A 16432-nucleotide genomic window follows, 5' to 3' on the forward strand; every position below is an offset into this window, starting at 1 on the left:
TAAATGATATCTCTATGTAAACTTCTGGTAATGCTCTTTAACAAATTTTTAAGAATTCCCTTTTTTCTCTTTTTGTTAAGAACTAGGGATAAGATTAATATTGTCTTTTGGTCTTAAAGCTGAACATATAAAATGTTAGCCTTTTTCTTCAATTTTTCACTTTCTACAAAGAAGCTTTTAATTTTTTTTCCCTGGGACATATTTTTTTAATATAACTGGACAATTAACCTATAGAAAATAAAGATAATTTGTAGCAATCTCTAAACTTCAAATTTCTTTTTAAATGCCACACCCCAAAAGCAGTACCAAATGTAATCCCTTGATCTTACTCTAATTAACTTTTTTTAATGTTTGACTTACTTCGGTACAGGCTTGAGATTAATCCCGGACTTTTCCTCCCCCTCTTTTGGCCCTTTGGGTGGTATAGGCTTTAGTTTATAACCAGTCTTTTCCTCCTCTTCTTTTGGGCCTTTTGGAGGAATAGGCTTAAGTTTATAACCAGACTTTTCCTCTGCAGCTTTTGGTGCTTTTGGCCCTGTGGGCTTTAACATAGACCTCCAGTCCATGATGGACTACTAACTGGTAAAAATCTTAACTGTTCCTGTGTTGTGTATTAAACCTAATTCGAAAAGGAAGAATTACAAAGCTCCTGCCAGTTGCACCAACACGGCCTACCCAATAACCTTCCCTGGCCAGCCAATGTGTATGTGTAAGCCAGTCAATTCTGTACAACAGCGGCCACTGGTTCTAAGATTAGTTTGGTATCATCATTAGGCAATGCAGGTTGGCAGGCTGGCGGGCTGGCTGGATTTCAAACCAGGCACTACCAATGGGTATACTATTCAGTGGCTGCCTCCGTGTGCACGCACCACCAGGTAAGCAATATGCATGCTGCTTAGACCACCTGGCAAAAATACTTAGTTTCCCCTCCTATGTTATTTCCTTTACTTTTAGTGTTACTCCAGCTGTTCTGAAGATATTCCTTGACTATTTTGAGAAATTTTCAATAATTCTTAACAAGTTCATTAATTATTTTTTTAGTTGAAGCAGAACCTTTGAAAAGTTAAATATTTTAACAGCAATTTGATAAAATATTTCATAACTGTACAATGTTGTTTAAAAAAGAATCTTAAATGTGGGCTGGACTGAAATAAGACACCTACTAGTAAGTGCCTGAATACACCTGCATTTATTAACTGTATATTAAGAATAACAATAAGAATATTGCATAAAAGAAAGTTTTGTCTGTGTAATGTCACACCAGTGAACTAATAATTTTATATAAAAGTTCTAATCAGGAAAAAGTAAATGTTTTAAAAATTAATTTTTAAAATGAAATTTTTATTCTGTGACACTCTTAATTTATATTTTAGCTCATTAAAATAATAGTTTTGAAAATACCATGTCTTTTACCTTAGTCCAATTTAAAGGGCCTTTTTTGAGGGATGGGATGCACTAAGCACATTAATGTAAGCAAGTTCTCTCTAATTCTTTTCCATCAAAAGTAACATTGTACAAACTATTTTTCATGTTTAGTTTGTTTTTAATTAACCCTTTTTACATAAAAGTAAACAAAACTTATTGAATGATACACCAACCAAAAACTTATTTTGAGCATTACTTTTCCTTTGCCTAAATTGTTCCTTGCAACAAGGATTGGCTTCCTGCAAAAGTTATGTTACGTGATACCAACTACTGAAGTGGTAAGCTAGACAGCAACCCTTCCCATTTCATAGGCAAAACTTCCCAGGTGAGGCAGTTATAACAGTGTCTGGGTTAAAGTTTACAACTTCTGCATTTTAACTGTGGGAAAGGTACACATCCAGCTTCTTACCATAAAAAAACATAAGAAAGTAACCTCAAATCTGCTGAAATGCACACATCCAATGCTCAACAATATTATTTTTTCATTATTTATTCTGAAGGCACTACATCTAAAAATATCTAAAACCAAGACCATCATATTTTAGTTTGTATGCAGTCAAAATAGTTTTCCCTCCATCCCAAAACTATTTCACAATTTCATAAAAATCATTGTATCCATGTCCGTATCAATCTCTATTGATTCAATTATTATTTCATTCATTTTTATCAATGTAAGTAAAAAGCAATGGTGGTTTTCATGTCAAGACTGCTAGTAATCTAAATGAGAGACAGTCTTTGATGGCTCTGAGTAGCAAATGGTAGAGGGGCCACCTCCCAACCTAAACATATTTTTATCACAAATTAAAGATATCCTATCCAAAATTTTCCTGCCAAAATAAAGTTTCCTTCGGTTGTAAAAAAGAACAATTTTCTTCAACTCAAAAATCACTGCACGTTGATTCAACGTTTATTAATTGTTAATCAAATAATTTAGTTTTAAATGACTCAACAATCATTTAGTAAAACATTCACCCTCGTGAAATTTGCCATATACATACTGCATAGAATCAGGAATAGCCTCTTTTTCACATCATAAGCCTCCTAATATGAACTAGGCTGTTTCAGAAAGAACCTACTATAGAAGGATGTCATATATTCATTCTTTGGGAGTTAAAACTGGTAAGTCCTTAGATCAAATTCTAATGGTAATCAGCAGAGATTGACAACTTAGCATAAAATCAAGTCAGATTTTTTGGGATTTGACAGAATATAGGGTTAGAAAATTTCAGACTAGCAATTGCTGTGGAGAGAGAATTTATCTGTCCACATGTTTCCAGTTGTTTTCTCTTAATTTCTGTATAAGATTTGCAATCCCTCCCTCCAAAAATTGTTTTTGAGGGGTTTGCTCTTGCCAGTCTCATGTTGACTATTTTCTTCTCACTCAAGCTCAGGAATCTCTACCAGAGTCTAACTGCATCATAAGTAAAAAGGACAAAATGTTTTACAGGCAATCAACCACAACCTTCCACACTAAAGTAGTTATTTCCATGTAGATGCTGTATCATGCCAGCTGCCCACATACCAGGGTCCCAGCAAGTATGACTTCCAATTAGTCTTGGTTTTCATCTTCAAACAAAAAACTTAAGTACCAGGAGTGCTGATACTTAAAGGGATGTTCAGTAAAAAATGGCTATGATGTTTAGCCATAATATGAGTGCTCTTTGCTGACAAATTTCTGTTGAAGAAATATAAAGGCAGCAGAATGTTCAATAATTAAAAGGTTTGCAAAAAAATAATGATTTCCCATGATATTAAACAATTTTTATTAATCTCCAATATATATGTCCTATTTTAAACTTTTTTTTTAACTTTTAAGAAAATTAGAAATCCACTTTTGATAACAGAAATTCCATTTTCATTATTATAAGTGAAATTCACCAGTCCTCACAAACCAGTCCATGAGAGCGACTCAATAATTAAAATCAAAGCTCACATTTACACCAGGTATCAACCATTCCACAACCAAGAAATATCAGTAATTATCATAGCCCAAGTCTTTGGCATTTTCTACTTTGGTTACCTGTTTGCATATAAACCAAACCATAAAATCAAAAGATTTTTGGGGACAAGTTCCATACACTGGGAAACTAAAAGGCAATGTTCCATTCAGTGGCAAACCAAATCAGGTAATCGTTGAAGATTTGGATCAAGATAGAAGACTTGATAGACTGTAAGATCCCATTCCCATGCCTAGATTGATCTAGCAGGATTGACCCATCCCCGAGGGAATTCTCGCTAAATAACTATCACTTTAAGTGGCTTAAATGTCTGGCACACCTACTGAAGCTGCTAAATGATAGTTGATTACCCCCTAACAGCTTCAATAGGCATGTCAGACATCAGAGCAGCTTAAACTGAATGTAATTTAGCGAGAAACCCCTTGGAGATGGGTGGATCCTGCTAGATCAATCTAGGTATGGGAATGGGGTCTAAGAGATAAGCCACATGCTGCAACACCAGGATAATTCCTTGTTACAGATGGCATGAGGGGCTGGCAGTAGACCTAAATTTATTCCACAAGTGGTCACGGGTCTGGTGTGAACAGGGTGTTATAACTTAAAACCAGATTACAGATCATGACTTTGTCAAGTTTTAGATATGTTGTACCTTAATTACATGGCACAAAATAAAATTGTTAAATTAATTCCCAATGAATAATAAATAATCTGCCCCAATCCCCCACTCATCCACCCACCCACCCACCCAGCCCTTGGAAAAATAATGGTAAATCCTTGGTCCATCACTGATATCCAATACTGTTTAAATGAGTAGCCCAAGGACTTGAATACCAACAGTACTTCAAACTAAATCATCAACTTAAAAGCCTTTTATAAGTGAGCAGGTGAGTAGAGAAGGAAAATCAACTGTTACCATTAAATATCAGCAGGTGTTAGTCCAATGAGCTAACTAAAGCCTAGATTACATTTGTGACAGGCATCCTATGATGAAGTGGTATACCATATATCTGTCCTCTCTACTAAATGCAGTAACAATGTTCAAAATAAACCACCCCTTGTAACCAACAAATATTGTACATATTTCAGTGTACATGTTTGTTCCTGTGTGTTATTGTGCATAAGCATGCAAGGTGCATAATTGAAAAAAAAATCATTGCTCATGTACATGCATCATATTTTTCATACATCAGGGAAGAACTGAACATGTGTCATGTGTAAGCACTAATATTTTTCATCCCATGACATTTCTACAAATTGACTACCCTGCCATAAATAATTTGCTATGTCATGTTACATTACAGAATATATACCTAATGATTAGTTTAAGGTAAATCAAATTGATCTGATAAGTTTATTATGAAATGTGATGAATTGGAAGAAACCAAGGGAAATAGCACCTTAAAATATAGAAACGAGTATAATACATAATTAAGTCCTTATTCATATACCAGTTTACAATGAAATCTTCTTGTAACACTGACATTAGCATGATAAAACCATTTATTCATTAATTTAGAAAAAAAAGTCACAAATCATCATTTCATTTCTCAAATTAAATGTTTCCTATCACAGAAAACTCATGCAATGTAGAAGCATTTTGCACTATAAAAGCTGTAAGGTACCAGTAGACATATTGCACACTGTGTACAGTTAGTCTTTTATCCAGATAATTTCACACATGAGTACATGAAGCATGGGCATTTATTTTCCAAACGGACGGACTAATTCCTCAACATCCAGATTATCTAAATGTATAACACCTTCCTCATCAGTCACTCCCTACGTTCATGTCTTTCCAGACATCCTCATACATCACAGTTACAATGGTGCTACTGTCCGTGTACCCTCATAAAGTTAACCATTTCACAGTAATTACTATCTGCAACTGTATTCACTCTCCATCTATCATGAATTTACAGTTAAGTTTACTGTTTCTTTCCAGCGAGCTTGCTATTAGTGCAGTGGGTTAAAAGACAGGTTTACAAGCAGCACATGACAGCAATTTTTCTTCGCAAAAATCTGTTATCATTTCAATAATCTATATGTGATGTATTGCTAATATAGTTGATGGACATACTTTTTCAGCAGCAAACTTTGAAATACCTCCATTCAACCTGATATCCTGTAACAAATCCAACCCAAAGTTATCCAATTTTCTCATATATAAAATCTTATCAAGTAAAACATCCTATATAAAAACTCATAAACACTGTTGGGGCACTATACATGAATTTACGTAACCAAAGTCTTACTTGTACCTTGAATTTAGATAAGATTATATGCATTTCCTTAGAAGTGGAGGAGTTAGGTATGTTAGCTGATGGTAATAAACCCCCCTTTAGTTCCTCAACAAGGCAAGAATAGCACCAAAACCTGGGAGAAATAATAAAGGGAAGACTGAATTGACTGATAATGTAGAGTCAAGGATTGGGCATACATCTCTAAATACATGTACTAACAAAAAGTGTCTTGATGTGCAGAAGGAAGGGGAGCCAACTAAATTTTTTTTAATGTGGTTGTATATATAGTGCAGCAGTTTGAACTTCTCCCTCACCCATATTTCTTTTCCTCATTTTCTAGAACCCTAGAACCTTTATTACCTATGTATTTATTTATACATTGTGTTGAAGTAATAACTCCTGCATGAACAAATGGTTACAAAACAAGACAGTTATTTCACCTGTGAATAATAAGATGAAAGATTGCAATTCAATTACAATTATAACAGAGGAGAAACTGAATATGCAGGGGCAGATTTAGGCCGTCTTCTGGGTCTTCTGGAAGACGGTCAGATATTCAACTTAACATTGTCAGACATCTAATGTTTTCTGTCGGAAGATGGTCAAAAATGGAAGATGGATCAACAAAGATAATTTGGAAGACTGTCAGAAAATATCTCTGGATCCCCCCCTGATACCTTAGTCACAACATAGGATACATCATAATTTTTTCCTCAACTAACAGATTTTATAACTAATAAAATTCAATAGTGTACTAAAGACAATAGATACAATGATCAGAAAAAAAGGGGGGCTCACTAAATCTCACAAATCTTATTTTACAGGAAGCTAGTAAAAACTTAAGGGGTAGATATCAGTAGATGTGCACTAGATGATATATTGTTTGCTTAGATAAAACTATTTGATGTGTTTTGCTTTAATCATTCTCATGTACTAAATGGCCTTTCACGGTGTCAAGATGAGGGTTTCATCTAATAAAGACTACAAATGGTTTCTTTTTCATTTAATAAACTAATAAACATTTAGAGTATTATTTTAGCAGATACAGCTCCTTCCCTGAAGCCCAAATGAGCTTCTTTCTTATTCCGAGAGGCACCTACATGTAGCTATGCTTTCTCAGGGCACAATTATTAGGTGAGTAATCCCAGAACTACCCTTGAAGTCGTTTTATACATGCTCATCCACTTTCCTTGGCATTACAGTATCATAAAAAGAACCTTAATGCTGTATAAAAGAGCTGTTATAACTTGAAAGCAATAGCATTATCATCCCTGCAATCTCTACAAGATAGCTAGGGAAGCACCCAACTCATCATACACACAGTATGTAAGCTGATGCTCCTTGCTCCTACCAACACCTCTATATATGGCTCCACCAGCCCCATCAGTCTGCAGATGACTGGTTTCCCAGTTCTATCAATCTAGTGGTTTTGGATTTGTTCACATTAAGCTAAGACGTTCAAACCTGTTTCGATCTAAACACATGAGCAGTCCAGGTTGTAAGATAACAGGTGCATGCACATGCACAGCTATACAACCAGCTATAATTTCTAGTGAATTTGAAAAAAAAAGAAAGAAACTGAAGCATAGTGCTATGTTTCCAAAGATTATAGTAACCGTTCCCAAGATCCATAAGGGTCTTCATAGTTGCAGGCTATCCTAGTCTAGTGTGAATGCAATTTTACTATGTGAATAGAACACCAGAATGCCTTCTTGAAAACTTTCCTGGTAATCAAACACCTGGTGCTGGCTGACTGGCCTCATTAAGCCAATATGTAGTTCATTAATTTTATTCCAAGAATGAGAAAATGGATTAATAATCTGTGATAAGCAAAAGAGAAAAACTTACCAGAATAAATGCTCACTTCATATTTTTAAGTCCATAAATTCATTTCTATGGATTAATGGAAACAAATAAAAAAATTAAATTAAAAAAAAAATGCTCAACATGTCTAATCATTATCTTCCATGTAAATTCTCAAAATAAATTCACAACATGACCAAGAACAAGATGATAAATAGAAATATTTTTTCATTTACTTATTTCTATTCTATTTTAAGGCAGGGCATCTTGACTTTTTACATACAACAGTTCTCAAGTTTCAGGTGAATATTCTTCTGGAATTATACATACCAAATATAAGGCCAGATATTAATAAAGGTTCCCTTCACTGGGTTAACTTTTCCTCACAGTACACACCGCAAAATGTGTTATGATCTAGTTATTGAGTGTAAGCAAACTGCTGCATCGTTAACCACTAACTAGGCTTTTCTCCTGCATTTTTCTGCTTACTATGCAACTACAGGTCTGATAAAATATCTTAAATGCTGCATTGTTCTCAACTTGTTACATAACAAACCACTGTACTTATCAGAAACCACTAACAAGTTATGGTTGAAACTGACTGTGAACACTTCCTAAATTAAAAAGGGTTTCATCAGCATTACTTATCTGCATAGCTATAGCATTATGCAATAAAACTAATCATAGAAACAGTGCATCCTTGTTAAGTCACCTAGCAAAGCAAGTTAGACAGCAAGCAAGTGAGTCTGTCGTACACTTTTATGTTCAAAGTAAGGCAGTAAACATAAATTTCTTTTATGAGTGTTTTATGCAAACTTCCTTTCACTTTTGTGTGTAATTGAGAACTATTAATGGTTAAAAGCAAATTTCTTAACTACATGATTACCAACCATGCCGTCCATTGCAGTTTAGAGCATGAAACAAAGTGCCTAAAATGATAAGCTCCATTATATGGTACATTTTTCATAAAAATATATATATATATATATATTAATTGGTATTACAAGAAAAGGTGATGTTATTCAATCAACAATCATGTTTAACTTATACCTCAGACATGTCACCGGCAGATCTCTTTGGACACTTGTCACCCCTTGTGAAAACTACAGGTTCATGTATGTTCCATCAAGCTTGCTCAATAGGATGATTTCTCAAATGACAGAGGTGCTCTTCACCTTTCAGAGGTAGGGATGGCGTGAAACTATTTTATTCACTTTGTATTGCATTGAAACAGCAGTTGTGATTGAGATATACCTAATATTTTTCCAATCTTGTGTGTCATTTATTCACAAAATGGGCTTTGAACCAAATGAAAACTAGCTGTGGAATTTGTCTTACATAATTAAAAATGTGTTAATGAATGCCTCCTAATGCTGAAAAATAAGTAAATAACAAAAAGCTGATGAAGTAATGCAAATCATATATATTAGTCCTGGCCAGGATGCTGTTCATAAGTTAACACAGGAGTGATATATTAATTAAAGTTGAAATTGGGCCTCTCGATTCTTTCTGTTGGTTTGTTTACAGCACTGCTTTTAACCTGTGGTATTTTAACTTGGCATTTTGATATGTTATTTTGCTTCATTACTGCTACAAAGTTGGCACAAAGATAGGACTAACTGCTCTTTGTAAACCAGCCATCCTATATTTACGTAAATTATCCAGGTGCTAATTGGCAATTGGGAAAGGAAGCTAGCCCTGACCAACTAACACATTTAGATAGGCTATGAGTAATTCCGTCTATCATTTTGAAGAAATATCTCAAAACAAATTCTGTGTTTTCCAGTGTCTCAATGTAAACTGTTGTATTAATGTACTGCCTGACTTTCCGTTACTCCCACCACTCATTAATATTCATGAGAAAGGTAGTGACGTTGTTGGCTCAGCATAATTAGGATTCTCTTATTATATCTATTTACCAGGTGTACACTAGCTTCCTCTATGTCATTCACAGTGAAAATATAATTTCATTATGTAATTGTATCCATCTAACAACAATTATTGACACTAAATGTGATTCATATTTTTTATATTTCTAAATACTTAATAATCATCATTTTTTCAAAACGCCACCCTAATTTTTTTTTCGTGTGTACGTTAAAAAAATTACTATAGACACAAGATGTGTAAAAACCCCAACTCACAATTTATGGTAATAGAAAGGTAAACATCCCCCATAAGTTGCATGAAGAACCAGAAGGGCTTGCCCGAGATGTAAGGGACTGCTAGCATATCAAGACTTTGAATGACACAGTCAGTGGCAACTGTTGAACTTTTCCATTTGCAGACAACATCATGATGAAAGTAATGGAGAACATTGTGTGGAAAGATAGTACCCAACAGCCTCGCTCAGTAAGGGTCTTGTTTCTATAAGGTTATACAGTTATTTGCAACACACACCAAAATAAATGCTTCCAGGCACTAAACACTTGGCACTGTTTAGACTGATAGAGAAAATGTGAGCAGAGCATAGTTTTTATGATACAGTAAACAGTTTGAAAAGTCAATTCTGATTTTGATTTTTGTCAGGTTGGGTCTTATATATACATATATTCTTAATTACTTTCATCTTTGTAAGGTGGCTCTAGACATATGCCACAAAGGTTAATAAGTTAATGCACACATGTACTACCTAATATCTATATGGAAACTGCCAATACTGGTATATTAACCAATTCACTTAACTACTAATCAACTTCAGCATTAACATAGGCCTATTTTGCTGTTGTAAAGAGCAATTTCCTACTCATTAATTGTTGCCTGACCTGTTACGCACTTGGATTGAATGTCATTTTACATTTTTAATTTAATAATTTAGGTTTTAATGACTGGCCAGTCAACAAGAAAATCGAAACCATCAATGGTCTTCACCCTGCATGGCCTCGTTTTCACACAAGAAAATATCCCTGTGCCATGTACATGTGTATATTACAAACACTGCAAGCTACATTTGAAGGGGTTAAAAGGCTGACAAAATAATAAGGACACTGGATAGGCTTCAGAAGACTTTAATTTTACGGGTTTTACCATCTGAATTGGGAATTACTAGAAGCTTTGCAAGATATAAATTTGACTGTGGAAGATTTTCAAACATGTGGCCAAAACATTTAATTTATAGCTATTTATTTGGCACCTTACAGATAAATTTTTCCAAAAAAATTATTTCTCTTGGATGGCAAAATAACTACAATTTGCAGAAATCATTTCATAGCTGTCCCAAGTTTAAACCCTACTTAGGATCAGCCTTGTTTTGTTCCAGACACACTTTACACCAAATACCCATCTTCATCCATCCTTGCCTTACAAAACAGTTTACCTTAGCCAATCGGACTTTGCTAACAACCTAACTGAAAGACAGGATACAGGCTGTTGAAACTCCACATATGCTGATCTTGTCTTCACAGTTAAGATAGTGGCTAATAGCTTGCTGTTTTTTAATCATCAAAATCAAGCTTGAAACTATGCAAAGATGCCATGATGAAAAGAAATTCAACTTCTATTATACTTTCCTTCTAATAAATGAATCACTTTTAACAAATGGCTGAAAAAAAAACAATGCATTTGAAGAGTTTTAGGCTACGTTCGAAACAAGTTGGTCCACGGACTAACAGACTAGCAGATCAAATTTGGCTGACCCACTTTAAAGCTTGCCACATAATCCCCTAATATACACTGAATCGAATTCACGCGGGGATTACACAACAAGCGTTCAAGTGGGTCAGCCATGTTTGATCCGCCGATCCATTAGTATGCTGTTGTGAATGCGACCTTAGTTTCCACTGAAAGCCCTACCAACAGAAATGCCTGAAAGCATCTCTTTTACAGGAACATAGTAAACTGACATAGCATGATAGGTCAGCAAGTGTGGAGGGAAAAGCAAAATATGTAGTTGCCTGGTGCTTAACATGTACTGGATTGAAATTTAATTGCACATATTAGGCATTGGATTTTTACATAGCAAAAACTTATATTCTTGGTAGTTTCAACACTTGCCCTATATCACCAAGGTTTTCCACATCCAAAATCATTCAGAGAATTACGATCCCTAAACCTTCTTTTGAGTTCTAAAAATTTAGTTTATGGATCAATCTTCTTATAGTGATAGAGATTTATGAAAGCTACTTCCAACAAAAATTTAGAATTTGAAAACTTTTTATAGATTGTAATTTTCTCAATGGTTTCAGAAAAAATATACCTTGCTGGTAAAATTGACTTTGTTAAAAAATCTAAATTTTTTTGGAAAAATTTAGATTTACATAAAAATCTAATATAAAAAACAAGTATTTATAATGTCAATTTTATAGCAGTATAATAGGGATTAGAAGTATAATAGCAGTATAATAGTATAATAAGGTTTTCTTGTGGTGTTTCTACATGAACCAAAACAGAACCCATTCATCCTTCGTTCGCAATCTTCACTAACAGCTTTATATGACACAATTAAGCTGACACTTAAATACTCACTTCTTTTCTTGGCCGGCTGAAATAAAAAATAGAACAGAATATTCAATTGATTTATTTTATAATTTCACGTAAATGAAATTGCAGATCTATGTGAATTGGTACAAATATACCTTTAAATTTTGGTGAAATGCGAATAGAAAACAGATGAAAAAAGCAAAATAATTCAATTCAAATTGTTAACCACTCAGTAGCTGTGGTTGAACACATGTATGCGCATTTAAACATAAATAGGCCTATATGTGTATACATAATATCGATAAAGCTAATACTGTCAAGGATTACCTCCCCCCCCCCCACCCCCCCACCCGAGTTGGTGTCTGTTATGTGCAAATTTTATAGGGCAGCAAATTTCTCAATAATTAAGGTTTTCTCAGAAATAGTCAAAGTCATTTTCGTAAAAAAACTTATAAACGAAAAGCGATCCTGAGGTATATTTTTGTGTTTTTCGAAAGCTGTTCACAGGTCAGGATGACCCAAATTATGGAGAAATCTACAACTTGTTCGCGGGGGCGTTTAAAGGTCAATTGCAGGAAGTTCGGCCAGCGTCCAGTAACAGGAGCATAGGTAATCAATGCCACGCTTGTGCATCTCGTTAAAGGCAAACATTATAAGATGCACTTTAAAGTATGACATCGTTGAATTTGAGAAAGAAAATTATATACTTTCAGTTCCACCCTTTTAAGGGGCACCGCGCCGTGAGAGAACCTCGTTTCTGTACCGAGCAGGTCTCTATGAATTGATATATTGATACACCAAACAGCAGTTAACAATTTGAGTGGATGTCTAGACGCTAACTAGTGTTTCTTAAACACATCATGCCGACTCCACAATGCCGCTTTAGCATCTCAGTTAAGACAACGCCTGATATGTGTTTTTGTCTTATATAGCAAAGGCGTTTTTGATCGTCCCCGCCAGTCTATTCACGCGCGTGGGAAGAGCATCAACTTTTCTGAGTAGGTGGCACGAAGACGCAGGCTACTGCACGTTGGGCTGGATCACTTAACAAGATTTAACGAACTCAGCCATCAGCAGATTAGGATCAGGTGCCAGTATGCAACGCTTTTTCAATGCTGGCAAAGCTGCTGCCGTGCACTGGCACATTATATTAGACGCCAAATACGAATATAGCAACATAGGCGTGCATGCAAAAACTGCCGAGAATAGACCCATAGAGCACCAAAACATGGAGAAAAGTGCTTTTAAGTGTCGTTTTTTTCTTTTCTTTTCTCTTTTTTTCTTGCTTATATATATATATATATATATATATATATATATATATATTTTTTTTTTTTTTTTTTTTTTTTTTTTGAGGAGGGGGAGAGGGAGAATTGATGTCAAGGAGTAACATTTGATATGACAAGTTCGCAGGTTTTTTTTATCTTCCTATTTTCTTTTAAGATATATGGGTACTAAAATTGTTTTTTTATGATAAATTTTGCGAGATGGCATTTTGATCTACGCCCCAATCTGATAGAAACTTGGAATATGCACTCCACCTGCATAAATACCCACCCAAACTATTTTCCTAATCACTTTCCTGCTGTGATTTAGATATCGTAACCACCGTTTACATATCTTAAGAAAAACACGTAAAACAATAATAAATAAATAAATGAATAAATATGCAACAAAGGCTTTTACGTTGTAAATAAACTTACCAGAAAAGTTCAGATTAATCGAAGCCGTGGCTTCCCCCATCTTATTCTTGGCAATGACCTTGTATGTCCCTCCGTCATCTTGTGTCACTCCGAAGATCTCAAGAAATAGAGTATATTTATTTTCACCATCAGCCGTCGATCTACTCTTAATTCGGCTGCTTTCTACAATGGCATCAGTCCCCCGGAACCATGATATCTCTGGCTGAGGACTGGCTTCAACGGCGCAGGTAAAAATTAACTTCTTTCCTCCGTCTTCTTGTTTAAGTTGCGGTTTCTGAGTAAACCGTGGTCCGAAATCTCCCATGGTTGTTGTCTAGTGCGTGCTGTTGCTTAGATGTTCATCGCCTCTGCGAAGAAGATAAGCATTGTTAAAAAGTTATTTATTTTTGTGATGTGTACCAGGAGTTGGTTAATGGAGGACAGACTTTCGAGATTTGTAAGGCGCGTTTTAACTTTCCCTTAAACGGCGTTTCCACAGTTTTTGGAGCGATTTTAACAATTTTGTCTTGTTTTATAAATTTCGACTTTGAAACAAGATTTTACTTTTAAAAAATCAAAATTGTGCGGTGATGCCTTAACGGGCGATTAAAGGGTGATATGTGACAATTAACTACGACAATATTTACATCAACTATCACATTTTGATACAGTATGTGGTAAATTAATGATTCAAGTAAAGCTAAAATATTGTGCTTTACTGTTTTGTACGTCTTCATCAAACGCTTCATCAATGTTTAATCTATACACTGATTAAAGGTGTACAGAAAGGATTTTTAATTTCACAAACGGGGGAGGAAAGTAGGCCTATCAAATCAGTCATAGGACTAATACTGCATAGACCTATATACATGCAGTCCTAGCATTCTTACCAAAGTTAATCACACTCAAAAATTAAATTAAATGATTAATTAAAATACACAGTTAAACTGAACTAAATTGATTTAATATAGAAATATTCTAATAACAGATAAAAAAGCGACCGATGTTTGTCACGTGTGCTTGTTTACAAACATGGCGGCCATTAATTCAGGAAAAAATAGGTGCGCCCTCTATGTGGAAATTCATTTTTCAATCTAAATAATGAAACCACCTATTTTTCTAAAACACGTGTGGGGCAGTAATAACATCTGGAAGCTGGTGACCCACGAATTTAATGCATATCATATTTCAATATTTTAAGCTGAAGTGGACTATGAAAGTAATTAAGGGACTATCAAAATAAATCAACCCGAACTGACCAAAATGCACTCCAGAAGAGGAATAAAGATAAGATAAAACATCGCATGGGGCAGGGTGATCAATCTAGTCGTAAAAGATCAGAAAACATAAGTTGAGAGGGTTCCAAAAAGTCCACTTAGCCCAAAAGTGCGTCAATTTATGATAATGTCAGATGGGCTATTCTGGCAATCAAACGAGTTTTAGAATGCATTAAGCAGGCTGAGACGTATAAACACAGTATAAGGTGTCGGGTCCTGTACTTATAATAAGTTTTCATGCTCTAGCACCGGGTCGCATCGGACTGGCTCATCTCTCATCAAAGCCTCACCACGGCGCTTGCCTGGTTGCAGCACTTAGGCAATAACCAGCACCTCATAATGTGCCGGGTCGAGCAGTGAAACAAATAGACACCCTAATTAAATACAGGTTTGTATGTATAAGAATATATAATAGTGTAAGAGTCTTTATGACAGATGAAAAAAATCAAGGGCTTGATTTTTCATCGCGAAGTTAAAATTCTCCCTTACCTTTAATGCAACACAAGATCCTACAAAACCCAGTTCCAAACAAAAAGTTCAGGTGTAAGCCTAAGGATTAAGCCCAACTGGCGGCCATGTAAATCGCGGAAACCGCTGCTGGCTGGGCGGTATGCTAAAAATCCTGACAGCGTAAGCGTAACTTAATATCAGCCGGGGCCTCACCATATATGTAACGGTGCTCTTTTTACTACTTGGTTGCTTAAAAATACACAGCTATGTCGTAAAGCTACCATATAAAGAGCGACCAGGTAGTATGACGGGTGGGTGATTTAGTGAGTAGGAACCAGTAAGCTCCCACTAATAATTGCAACGGTGAAAGCTTTTCCTTAATACCTGCTTTATAGCTGAAATATATGTATACCTGGCACTCGCCTTGAAACAGCTGGTTTCTTACCGTTCTGAGCTATTGCGCCTCTCTAAAATCAAAGGCGTATCATGTAAAGTTATAATTAAAAGCAGATCCTTTTCGTGTACAGTGTTGCAATTCAATATTTGGACTTTCTCCTTAGAAATACAAACTGTTTTTGAAGAGGTATATCCAAGAGTCATGGAAAGATCAGAAGGCATTTATAAGCATTTCTGATTTTCATTACAATAACACAACCTTGTTTAACTATTACCTGTAAGCCCTACGCCCCAGAAAAGAGTATGATATTTATACAGCTTGGCCGAACGAAACATGTCTGTGATTATACACTAAGTTCACTTCGTATTTAACACACAAAATAAGTGGTCGTAATGAAACGCAATTGTGATAAATTTAGAGAGGGCCTATTAAGACTCCACATGAAACAGACTCCAAGTCGTCACCTTGGAGTGACGTCATCAGAATACATGCAAGTACAAGCAATTCCAAACACTATACATAAACACTAGTTTTCTCTACCTGCACGAATCAATGATATAGAATGGCTGACACCCAGTCGTCGTCTCCACAACGGCAGTGCTCTCCTCGTCTCGCTGGAAAAGGGCGAGTGGATGGAAGATGACACAACCGTTACACGCGCTAAAGATAACTGAACTTTCCACCTCCACCTGCGAGCAAAACCCAATCAAAAAACCCAACGCACAGAAGTTACGGTCAGAATCCATTTATTCAAATTGCTCATATGTTTCCAGTGAGTTAT

General features: G+C 35.4%; 1 protein-coding gene across 2 annotated transcripts in view; it reads right to left on the reverse strand.

Annotated features, from left to right (window-relative positions):
• LOC106165989 (twitchin) overlaps positions 1-16366 on the reverse strand; it is a 103219-nt gene extending 86853 nt beyond the window's left edge. For both annotated transcript variants that reach the window (XM_087001753.1, XM_087001752.1), the window contains exons 1-3: positions 16192-16366; positions 13549-13895; positions 11891-11906 (exon numbers count right to left, since the gene is read on the reverse strand). In XM_087001753.1, coding sequence (XP_086857879.1) covers positions 11891-11906; positions 13549-13852 — 320 coding nt within the window. In that variant the 5' untranslated portion in view covers positions 13853-13895; positions 16192-16366. The remainder of the gene's footprint in view (positions 1-11890; positions 11907-13548; positions 13896-16191) is intronic.
• Between the last annotated feature and the right edge of the window lie 66 nt (positions 16367-16432).

This window comes from Lingula anatina, chromosome 1 (assembly GCF_051362555.1).
Source record: "Lingula anatina isolate TDL-2025a chromosome 1, LinAna3.0, whole genome shotgun sequence".
In the NCBI taxonomy this organism is placed as follows: domain Eukaryota; kingdom Metazoa; phylum Brachiopoda; class Lingulata; order Lingulida; family Lingulidae; genus Lingula; species Lingula anatina.